The sequence below is a fragment of the Ischnura elegans genome, chromosome 9, assembly GCF_921293095.1.
Source record: "Ischnura elegans chromosome 9, ioIscEleg1.1, whole genome shotgun sequence".
Taxonomy (NCBI): domain Eukaryota; kingdom Metazoa; phylum Arthropoda; class Insecta; order Odonata; family Coenagrionidae; genus Ischnura; species Ischnura elegans.
The window spans coordinates 40,353,593-40,366,031 of NC_060254.1; the positions used below are offsets into that span (position 1 = coordinate 40,353,593).

Below are 12,439 nucleotides of genomic sequence, written 5' to 3' on the forward strand. Positions count from 1 at the left end.
TTGTTGGACAACCTACCAGGTAGGCACACCTCTTGGCACACTCAAAGGTAAAACATAAGGATTCTATGCTTAACTGTTAATCCACTAAGTGGAAAACCTTTTTTCTTGGGTATTAGAGTGTCACTTATTTTGTATTTTTTCTCCTATTTTTGATTTCTACCTCTTAAAATATGCGATATAATGCAGAATGAATATCCTAATTATTTCAGCCCGATTGTTTAACATTTAGAGTTTGCTCAAAGACCATGCAATATGCAATACTATTCAATTTTCCTGATTTTAGGACAAAGCATTTTCAGGGGCAACGCACAATAGCCCAAAAATCACTTCATTTATGTGTCCACTCAATAGTCTTCTAGGAATACAATACTTTTCCGCGAGATGCAGCCACGCGTCTCACCCCTAATGGTCAGCTGGTCACTGACAGGCTGCATTCACCGTCCTGCGTCCCTCATTGCCATTTGGCCCCCTCACGCCTTCCCTTTCACACCATGTGTTTGCTTTCATTTATCCTTTAAAATAACTACAGTACTGTTCTCCAAACCTAATATATAATAAAAAAATTAATTTTCAGGTTGTTAATCCCAAAAAAAATGAAATAGACTGAGAACCTTAGATATGAAAACAGCTAGTTACCTGTATTTTCCCCTGTTGAATCAATTGAAAAAGCTTTAATTATGTTCTCTAATCTCCACTCCTCAGTGCAGTGTTGAACAATCTCAGTAGTGGCCTGTCCACTGGCAGTTCTAGTGAGTTTTGGAATCTGTATTTCTCAAGAACACTTTGTCCTCATCATTTTGCATAACTTCTAGAGCATTTACGGTGATAATATCAAACAACTGATCCAATTTTTCTTTTAATTCTATATCACTCTTCAGCTGACAGTTGACATCACCGAGTTGCCCTGAGGCCGTATAATCTGTCGTCTACTTGGTGTTGCAGTGTTGCAAAATATGTACCTTGTTTTGGTGACCAGTTGGCTTAATGTGTGTAAATTGTTTTATCGAATAAGTGATTGGTATGTTTATTATTCAAGCTTAATTAGGAAAACCAGGTATTTTTGTAGAGAAAATGGAACGTATGGCATCACAAATTTTATACCTATATTGCCTTAAATACACAAAATATTTTTTTAAATGTTGACACCCCCGGTGTATGCCCCCCAGCATTTGACACATGAGCCGCCACTGTAACATATTAAAGGTAAATAAGAAGCTGTCAGTTCAAGAAATTTGCTGATAAAAATATAATCATGTAGGTATGTGATACATTTAGCTAATAATGAACATACTATGTAAATATTTTTACTTTGATTAATAAAATTTTATTTAATGTGAAATTGTGAAGTTGGACTAATGAGACAAGATACAATTAATGAATAATGCTTTAATTTATTGCAGAATTAAAAAGTAGATATAACTTCAGTGCCTGTAACACACTAAATTTACACTCATAATCATGCACCTATGTTGTGAATTCAAGCATTTTGTCAACATGATGTCTTTAAATATTCAGAAAATGCACATAAAAAGACTATTAACATGGAATTATATAATTGAAGATAGCTTAAATTCAAAGATAAGAATTATATATTGATAATGATTGATTAGCTTCTGTTCAGTGTAACAGTTCTGCTCTATCTTTAAGCAAAATTCATTGACAAGCAAACTCGAAATTTTTAAATTCCATTTTACAAACTTCATTTACGAAAATTTCAAGCATTACACTTGAAAATGGTCACAATTTTTACCTCAATACAGACTCATAACCTCATTATCACTTCAATTTTCATCGCTTGCGTGCAGGTGAACACCTAAAATTGTAAGCCTCTAAGAATTTTTTTGATTCTTGCAGGTTTGACTATCATAATACAACATTTGAACAACATAAATGACAACTGGAAACTCAAATTCACAAGCAATATTGAATAGAATCGATGATTGTGCGAGAGGTGATATTCTCTCAACCAGTAAACACAGCCATAATAACACCAGGCCACAGAACTGTACTCAAAGTGCCTCCTGAGGGTAACATTTTGGAAACTAGATTCACACCACATCAAACAGGTTTCATAGTTTTCAGTCTTGGGAACAACTCCTTCAGATGAGCCACAACATTTTGCGGAATCGATGACGAACCTTCGCAGCTGGGGATAAGTTCAAGGTGCGAGAGGTTGGGCAAACATGGAATGATTCCAGGCATAAAGGAGTTCAACGTCAATGCCTCAAAATCAGCTTCCACACAGAGATGACGTAACCTCGGGAGATGAGCGAGGCAGGCCAGCACTCCAGGCCTGACAGTCGGGAGCGACAAATGTGGATTTCCTGAGAGGTCGATTTTAGTCGCTAAGAGGAATGGAATGGGCAAAGGTACAGTGGGAGACGGCAGTGTCGTCAAACCCAAACCGGTGAGATCTAGCAACGAAGATTGTACCCTGTCCGACTCGAGAGCAGAATCTAGAACGCAGTCACTGTCTGAAATTGGTAGACAAAGTACAATCAGATACCTTAAAATTCCTTTAAAAAAATTACATGAAAAAAGAAACAAATATTTGAGAATTTTCAAGTCATTTTCGATATTTTATTGAAAATGTTTTCAATACAGATTTCAAGCATTAGCCGGAAATAGTTTTTTTTTTAAGGAGAGTAAGACAAGAGATGATAAAAGGTGGTTATGCAAAGGCACACTTTTTGTTAACACAACAAAATATCAAAATATGCAAGGCAACAGATCTCAACTAATATCAATTTGTGTAAATTTGAAGATGATTTTAAACAAACAAAATTTGAATTATGTAGGCAAATGATTCCTCCAAAAATTACTGCAAAAAGTTTAAGTACAGTTAGGGAGATATAATTAGCTGCAGGACTTTACGAGGGAATTCTCCTGCCAATAACATTTTATAGCTGGGAGTGATATTTACTGACACAAGGCTTAAAAATGCAGGGATGTTAAATTTTCATAGGCTTTTATTTTTGTCATTCCCAAATAAGGAATTAATCAAGATAACAAAGAACCTAAACAAGACCTATTAAAATGCAAAAATGTAAACACCAGATCCACTCTAATACTCCATCAATCACGAAAAAATATATTTTTTTCCAAAAACCAACACTTACTATTACAATACTATACATAATACAACAAAGCAAACAACACAGGTATTCCTCTACCACCAGAAAAAGGTGGAATATTGGCTTTAAATATTTGTGCAAAATTCCACAGGAGTTTCACTAAATAGAATACCAAGTGGTTTTACTTCTTGTATGTGTGACTGTAAAATTCATTCATTGAAAAGTGCTTGAAAATGAAAATGTAGTTTCAAGAAATTAAATCCGAGAATGAGAATAAATTAAAAAAAAAATAGTCATCTTCCACAATTCTTTGCAGTAATATCATTTGGTTGCTGCACTGGCGATTTGGGAAAAAAGGCACGTGGCTTACATGATAAAATGCGGTACCTCAGTATTTTCACTGCACAGGATACACTTTATTCTATTCAAGCACTATTTGATGAATGCATTTTTAGTCATATAAGCAAGGAGAAAAATGAAAAACCAAATTATTTTTTAGAGCCTCAATGGAATTTCATCCGAAGGTTCAAAAATTATTACATTTATGTTTCTCAGGCACTTACATAAGTCAGAATAAAATCCAGTCCTCAAAGAATCTATTTTTTTAAGCTTTTCCAAATGTTCCAGTATTTTTGTCTGGTACATTAGTTTATTTGGTCCAGGATCTCTCTTCTTCAAAGTTCTCATTAGCTGCACGGAAGTAAGCAAGGTCCCTGTGGAAAAAATGCACAGATTTTTGTAACCTCTTAAACTAAAGCCTGCATTACACAATCATTTTATCTGTCATTTCCTTGTGATCACTATTGCGTACGCTAGAGTGATCACTTGCAAATGATCGTCGCCGGCATTTGTTTTTTGCGATCACAATCGCGATGAGGATTGCCATCACTATTCTTCATCATTCGTCCGGTCATCGCTTCATCGCTAAAACCGTCACTAAAACCCCATTAGCCAAGCAGAATGCATGCTTGTATGGAGCAATTGATGAGAAACGTTTGACAATCGTGAGAACCACATGGATAAACACGCTATATATTTTCGTTATGTGGGTCCTATGACAACGAGCTGTGATATCGGAAGTGATGCAAAAGGCGACGGCGGGAGGAACCGTGTGATTCAGAAAAATGATCATTAGAGCGATTACTTTCGCGATGAAACAAAATGGTCGTGTAATTCAGGCTTAATATAAATCTTTTTGATTTCAAAATTACATGTGAGAAATTCACCATAGTTATGGGTATGACCATCAGGGTGTGTTTGAATGAAGGGTGTGACACATGGCTGTAGCTTGCAGAAAAGTTTTATATTCCTGGAAACTGTACATAAAAATGGAGGGAATTTCGACCCAAACTTACTGTGAAATTGTGCATTACCCCTTAAGTTTAGGTTATTTCCTCAAATCAAGAAAATTGAATGTATGCATTTATTCTCCTCTAAATGTAAAATAATTGTGCTGAAATGATTAGGACATCCATTCTACCCTCCATTTTAACCCTTTCGCGCCGAATGCCACACCTGTGCGGCGAGGATTTTTTTCCATTAACAACGAATGCCACACCTGTGCGGCGTTAATTTTCCTAACCTAAGCAACGAATGCCACGCCTGTGCGGCACAGATCGAAAAAAGTGACCGTGGCGGACACAATAGACCCACGGACGCGGTCACCCCTCGTGATCTGCCTTAGCGCGAGCCCAGTCCCATCTTCGGCCGCTCAGGTCGACCCTTTCTTATCCTCTCCATGCGGTCAACTACTGTTATTTGCAGTGTGTTTTCCAAAACTATATTTGTTGCTTACTTTTCATATCTATTGCTTTAAATGTATTCATCTTTTTTTGTTGACCACATGGAAATTTAAAACAAAATTCTAACGTTAATATCAACGGAGTTATAAACCAACTAGTAAATATACTAAATCCGTCTATATCAACGTTAGAACTTCGTTTAAAATTTCTGCACGCTCAGAAAAGAATCACAAAATTAATTTTGAATGTGAAAAATCGATGCGAACAACAAATATTTGCATATATTTTGAACTAATATTTTAGCCAGTTGACAGCGGACTCGTCCTAGGAAGGGGCTTTTAATCCCTCTAGTGTCTGGGATGGAGGCTGAGGAAAGGGATCGGCGCCCCACTGAGTTGGGTCCAAAAATGGTTAGGGAGGGGACCACTGCCTTCAGTCGACGCGAAAAAGCTTCGTACAGGGGAGTAAAGTAAACTTTCAAGAGACTCGTATTGAGGAAGAATTTCCCTCAACGAAGGTCCGGCACGAAAGGGTTAAGAGGTAAAAATAAAAAAAATAAAAACAGGGAAAAACTAAAAAATAAGCAACATCCTCACCCACAGCTATTAAAAGCAACCTTAGTTAAAGTGTAATCTTAGTGAACTTAACCTTAGTTAGTGCCCATTAATTAGGGCTAAAATTGAGAATGCCACTGGAAATCAATATACACTCCACTCAACACAAGCAATATTTTAATCCTTACATTTACTCTCTGGCTCCAATTCAAGTAGCTGGTTGCAGAGCTGTAGATGCTCTTCAAGGAGGGAAGTTGACAACCCTTTTCCAACGTTACCACCAGACTCGAGCCAACTTAGCTCCACGGCATCCTCCCTCTTGCCTACCCAGTCCTTAAAATCTTCACCAGTCTCCTCCTGCTCCACAAGCTGCAGTGAATCCACTTCTTCCTCTCCTTCCCGCAAGACAATGAATCTGTCACCTTCACCTTCTGGCAATGTGTCCCCTCCTTCCAGGTGTGGAACAAATATCTAGCACAGCATTAAGGTTGGCAACAGCGATAAAATTTTCAAGATGGACAGAGTAAGGCATGGGAAATTTCTACAGTCTATAAGAATTAAATTTCTAAAAATAATATTCCTTACATGTATTATTAATATTTTATTTCACTGTCATGTAGAGAGAAGAAAAATAAACTGCATAAAAAATATAAGATATGGTACCCCTAATAGATTGTTAAAACAATTCATTTCCCCGGAACAATAAAACACAATAAAAAAATGCAAGGTCCAATGTAGGCAGTCAAATCTCTAATGTGGTAAATCAAATTTTCAACAATTGTGCTGAGGTTGGGGTCCTTACACCTCCCATTAAGTCTACAGCATTTCGAAGGATATTTACATACAGTCAAAATTTATGTAATGCTGTTCATTTGTCGCAATAGGGTCAATTGAGTAATTATTTTTATCCCTTTACAACAATACAGAAAAACTACTCAATTTAAGTCAAGTGAAGTGATCATGCAGCATTTGCACGAAGTAGAGACAAATACGATTTCTTAACAATGTGAAGTAATTAACTGAAATTTCCTTAATTCCTAATTACCCTCATTCCTCATGATATTTATTTTACCCTTGATGACCAAGGCTCAAGACAGGCTATCCTGGCTAAAGCGATTCATAAAATATCTCCACAAGAGCCCATTAGTACATGCAAGTTTTCTGAGATTTTTCTGGTATAGCTACAAACTCCCATTTTTGGATAAATGTTAATGCACCAGATGAAACGTAGAGCATGACGAGTTCAAACAAATAGGACAGAACGAACATATTACAGCTACTACAGAGCTGCTGCAGCCGAATTTGTGAGAGGTACTTAAAAAATAAGCTTGTACATATTCATATATAAATATAATCTACAGTAAAGGGAGATATCTCACTAAGAACAATACATAGATGTAAAAAGGATACCCAAACATGTGAATGTTTCATGGCACCAGGACATTCCCAGTGTCCTCGGACAACATTATTTCCTATTCTGAGCTCAGCAGTAAGGTTGCCACTTGGCCTCTCTGCCTTAGACAAGGCAAGGGAAGCAGAAATATTTCCTCCACTGTTCTGGAGCACACCAAAAACCAGCTTTGGTTTGGACACACCGCCTTTCCCCAAGAGCCATCGCAAGTAAAACCACGCACTCTGATCAGCAGGGTCAGTAAACACAGCATTCTGAACCAATTCTAGTTCTAAAATAAAAGAAACCAGAAAATGAAGGCTAATTAGGTGAAGTCAAGTAGTGACACTGATTTATTTCATCATCAGCTGGTATTCTGCCCTTCACAGGCAGGTCCTAAACACCAAAGTCGTCTTCATCTCACTCTGTCCAAAGCCTCCACTTTAGTTTCCCAGTAGCATTTTCCCTAATTTATTTATAACATTTAAATATGTCAATTACTACTTCACATTAGAAAGATCAAAGAATTGAACAGCATATTAGTTATCAACTTGGCAAAATTTAAATGAGCATATTTTATGAAAGTCATTGGCTATAAATTACAAATATTGATACGTTATCTTTTATGTTCATGGGGAAACAAAACCCAGCACTGTTCCACAAACTTTTTTTATTAGCTATCAACTAGTTTCAACGTCTTTACCATCATTATCAAGACTAACGCCCGTTAGTCTTGATAATGATGGTATAGATGTCGTTAGACACCTGTTAAGTCTTGATAATGACGGTATAGACGTCGAAACTAGTCGACAGCCAATAAGAAGAAGTTTGTGGAACAGTACTGGGTTTTGTTTCACCATGAACTTTTCATCGTTCCACCAAGTAATGCCCAAATCAGTTGATTTTATTATCTTTCATTTTTGCATTACTACTCAGGATTTAAAAAAGGAATCCTACATTAGCTGACAACCTTTAAAGAATTGTAAAGCTTTGAAATTCTTCATTGCTTCAAGCAAAAAAAATATCATAATTTCAAAATCAGCCACGTAAAACATATAGAATCCATGAAGCCAGGTTCTAGGCTTCCAAATTTATTATTCTGTCTTCATTTTTGCTGAAATACGTGACACAGTATCTCCAGAACTTATTGCCTGACGTGTATCAAAATATACTTATAACGAGCAATATGTACGATAAATTCAACCTCAAAAATTGTCCTGGAATATTAAGGGTTCAAAGTCAAAATACAATTGACAGGCCATTGGTCACTGACAAAAAGAAAAGTGCATTATGATTGCCTTAGCACATCTACCTATGCTACTTTCAATTACATATATCTTAGTCCCTGCATTCAACTTCATCTCAAATAATCATTCCATATAGCATCATGTTTCCCCATCAACAGATCAACTTTCATCCCAGATAATGTTGGCCAGCATCAGCACTGGAGGCATTAAGTCTTAGCCTAACAATCTTAAGGCTGCAGGTTCGAGTACCACCACGGCACATAGCCCTACTTAGGGCACAAGTGTTTCTCATCATCCACTGCTGTTTATGGAAAATCTCTCAATTTAAAGGCCCCATTGTGCTGTTTCTGAGGTAAATACATAATTTTTAAGACCTATTATTTTTTGATCCAAAGTAGAATACAAATGAGGGATTAGGTACAGTGCAACCTCGATATAACGACACCCCACGGTGCACTAATAAACACTCGCTATAGCGAATTGTCGCTTAACCGGAGGTGGAGCAAATAATAGCCAATATACCTGTTGCGAACAGATATACAGGAACAGGAGTGGTGCGGCGACAGATAAACATCTATCCGATAAACGTAAGCATAAATCCAGACGAAAGGCGATGTTTTTTTGCATCACTAAATTTCCTAACTCAAATAACGACTAACTATTCAAACAGTTTATAAGCGCCGCACTGAATAAAAATCATGCAAAGCATTGTTTCGTCAATCATTATATTTATCGAACGACAGTTTACCACATAAATTTGAGATTGAGCACTCCATTAACTTCATTTCTAACAGATCGCTAGCAATTACAGAGGTTAAGGAGTCTTGATGAAAGTCTTCCGGCGGTGAAACCCTCGCTATGGCGAGAGCCAACACCGAAAGGGTCTCGTAAAAACGAATTTTTTAACACGCTTATTATAGGGTCAATTGACGGTGCATCGGCTATCTCTCGTAATAACGGGGGTGTCGCTATAGCCCATAATCGCTTTAACGAGGTTCCACTGTATATATTTGAGTTTCAGTAGTTGCAGGTAATGCTGCACTTCACTTATTCTGGTATTTCTTTGTAGCTAGTTTCATCTGGTTGACAGCAAACTGTGGCCCCAGATTAAGTACATATGTAAATGGGAAAAACGAAACTGATCAAAGCATATCCATTCGTACAAAACCTCAGCATGAACTGCATTATTAAAATTGTAATCATTCAGCAATCTTGGACAGGTGAGCCCCCATAAATACCCAACATTAGGACAAGCATATCCATTGCTACTGAAATCAATGTGTCACCTTTTTTATGCTGTTCTGGTGTGATTGAACATGGTGCATTCTTGTCAGGAGAAACAGTGGGTAGGAAGATGGTTCTGTAATGCCAGGCTGAATAGTTGGAGAAGTTCTCAGTGAGTTTGTCAAAGGAGAAATCCAACTCTATCTTATCCTTGTTGCCAGAACCAAGGGTTAGGGACAGCCATCTGCGGTAATCCCAGCAGTGAACTACTCGTACAGAAGATAGAAAATGGTGGCATAAATAGGAACTCTTGGCTGAGAAAGATATCAAAAATCTCTATACAAGTTCACATCTAGGGTCATTTAAACTTCTTGCGAGGCTACTTGCAACAAGTAATTTCATGCGCATTCATGTACAAGGTTGCAAAATTATTTACCACAAAGAATGGAAATCACCATAAGAAAATCATTTTTCTTTGCTAGTATTCAAACTCACATCTCACGCTTGCCTTTCATATATGCTACCATTTACACCACCAAACAAAGGTGCAGCCACAATCATTAGACCAAGCAAAACATCAAAATCGGGAAAAATGCTAGAGTATGAGTAGCTTAGACAAAAACATGTTTGAGTCAGTTTCCAGCACAGGCAATCAGGAGAGTCATCTAGAATTCAGGATATCCCTGATGATGATGCAACAGTTATTCATTTATATGCAAAAACAACAATTCACTAAGCCTGTTTCACACAGGGCATGTACTTGCACATCTGACAATGCGCAAGAACACATTTAAAATTGAGTCGTGTAAAGCAGTGCATTGGTAGAATGCATGTATGCAAGATGGCATTATAGCCCGTTCTAATTCCGTTCATACACTGGCACAATTTCATGCCAGATTGAGAAAAAAAATAAATTTCTAAATTGTGCAGTTACATGCTACCTGTGAAACAGCCTTAGTATATGAATAACAACTATTGATAGAATGTTTTAGGCACACTGGGATGATTCCTGGTAAAATGAAGGCCCATTAACACGCAGAACCTTAGGGATTGAATTTCACATGCAAATATCATAGCACTGCAAGCCATGCTATATATTATTTTTCATATTTTATTCACTTAATTGGGATTGTTGTTCAATAACAGAAGGGCAATGCCAAACTAAGAGATATGATATCTCATTCTTTCTTACATGAAATATGGGATGAATTGTCAGCTGTGTCATTACAGTATACACCACAATAGTTTTATCAAGCACTTAAGAACATGATATACAAGGAAAAGAAAGGATTACGTACAATTTCGTGCATCCATAGATAGAAGCTTCCCACAGAGCATTAGGTCATGAGATACTGGAGGATTTTTCATTGATTCCATTACCCACATTCGATGATGCCATGCACCATAAGATTTAGGGTTAGGTCTCAGCGCTGCTTCTATCATCTTCAGTTCTCCTTTAAGCATTTCCTCATACTCTTCAGGAGTCCTAAATACATATAGATAGTTTCTATAAAAGTACACTGTCACCAATAGTACAAGTCTTTATATAATATACAGACACATCCATTAGCATAAAGCCATTACGCAAAGCCATGAAATGAGCACCTGAAGACACATACAATAGATTGAATCAAATAAATCTCATTAAAAATATGAAAGAAACTGCTGCCATTAACACCAGGAATACCATTTCACCTTTTCCCATTTATTTAGTATTAGGAGTCAATGAAGAATCAAGCTTATATAACATTTCAATAATAACTTTAATGTGGAACCTACTTTGTCTCACGAGCTACATCAAAGGCTTCCCTTCTGACGTTCCACAGAGTATAAACATCAGGATTTCCACAGAGTAGTTGCTCTGTTGCGCGAAGCAATTCTTCATCGTATTCACCCTTCACCCTCTGAATGAGAAAAACTTCATTACTATTAGAACAAAATGGAAAACGAGGGTCATCAGACACTTTGAAAAATAAAGAACGCGGATAATGTCCTCGAGCAACATTGACATACACATAGCTGGGCTAAATATCAACTGATAATAGTGGCAGCTATAAGTCTTGTCTCGGTCACATCAATTATTCTTATGAATGGAGATGGAATTAACCCACTAACCTTTTCACAAACAGTACTGTAACCCGCTCTGTATAACTTAAGCTTACGCTCTCGTTCTTTTCTTTTCTCCTCCTGTTCCTGGGCAGTAGTTTTCACTTTGACACGTCCGTGCTGAAATTAAAATTTCCGTCTCATTTTATGCATTGAATCACACCTGCACTTGCAATGCTGTTGCTTCGCTTAGAAATTAAAAAAAAATAATAATTCATATTATATGAACTAATAACTCAGTAGGTAACACTGAAATTCAATGAAGCACAAACCATGATTGACAGTTGTAGCCTTCAAACAATAGATAATTCCCGTGAATGTACACAAATAATCCCCTTGATACTGGCCTAAGCGTTATTTTTAGAAATATTGTAGGCTTTAACTCCAGCAGACATTCGCACGGTTAATAACACTCCTGAGAATTCAATGAATCACATGAAATTACATTACAAAACAGATGATGTGAGTAACGAGTTGAAGTTAGCCCATGCAAGGCGATTGCGCTACACGCACCTCGAGTGTTTGCAGATGAATACTCATGTTAGCGCCACTTTTGAATAGACAACACTGGGGTACATCGCATTATTCAACAAAAGCTTAAAGAACATGCAAACATTTAGCGTCAGTTGAGGAAATAAAATAATTAAAACATTAATAATTTTTAATGCTTACTTATCCGAAAGTATGAGCAATAAATCCAAAGGTACAAAAATGCTATGATTTCTCATTATCGCAGAAAATGGTTGAAAGTTCTCACAAATATAGACTCTTCATCATAATTACGCATTAAATGGATCAAAATGTTCCATAAGTCCACTGAATTAGCTTATACCACGATAAAATATTTATTCTGGACCAAAATTACCATTCCATTACAAAAAATGACGCAATACATGATATGCTCATTTTAAAACTTCAACGGGAACGGCGAATAAAATTTCAATAATTATAATCGAATGACGTAACACAGTAAATTCGGTTAATCCAAGTGTCATACTTGAGTGATACGATCGAAATCAAAGTAAAAATTAGTAGCAGGTAATAGGTAATATGTATGGTATGATGTACAATCTGTGTATTCCGACCTTGCGGTAATCCGACA

At 36.8% G+C, this 12,439-nt stretch overlaps 1 protein-coding gene across 1 annotated transcript; it reads right to left on the reverse strand.

The window, feature by feature from the left end:
- Positions 1–1,371: 1,371 nt before the first annotated feature.
- LOC124165955 (geranylgeranyl transferase type-2 subunit alpha) lies at positions 1,372–11,848 on the reverse strand. Its single transcript, XM_046543504.1, has 9 exons — positions 11,610–11,848; positions 11,347–11,457; positions 11,011–11,135; positions 10,530–10,717; positions 9,294–9,497; positions 6,781–7,052; positions 5,559–5,841; positions 3,638–3,787; positions 1,372–2,474 (listed from the first exon to the last, which is right to left on the reverse strand). The coding sequence occupies exons 1-9, from the start codon at positions 11,610–11,612 to the stop codon at positions 2,059–2,061; spliced, it is 1,752 nt and encodes a 583-aa protein (XP_046399460.1). The 5' UTR covers positions 11,613–11,848; the 3' UTR covers positions 1,372–2,058.
- Between the last annotated feature and the right edge of the window lie 591 nt (positions 11,849–12,439).

Bases quoted from the DNA above. Each gene is read 5' to 3' on its own strand.
- LOC124165955 (XM_046543504.1), bottom strand. The intron at 5,842-6,780 runs GTATCCTTTTTA...ATGCTGTGCTAG, and splicing joins TGAAACATTCACATGTTTGG to ATATTTGTTCCACACCTGGA. The intron at 2,475-3,637 runs GTAAGTGCCTGA...TACCAATTTCAG, and splicing joins TGGATTTTATTCTGACTTAT to ACAGTGACTGCGTTCTAGAT.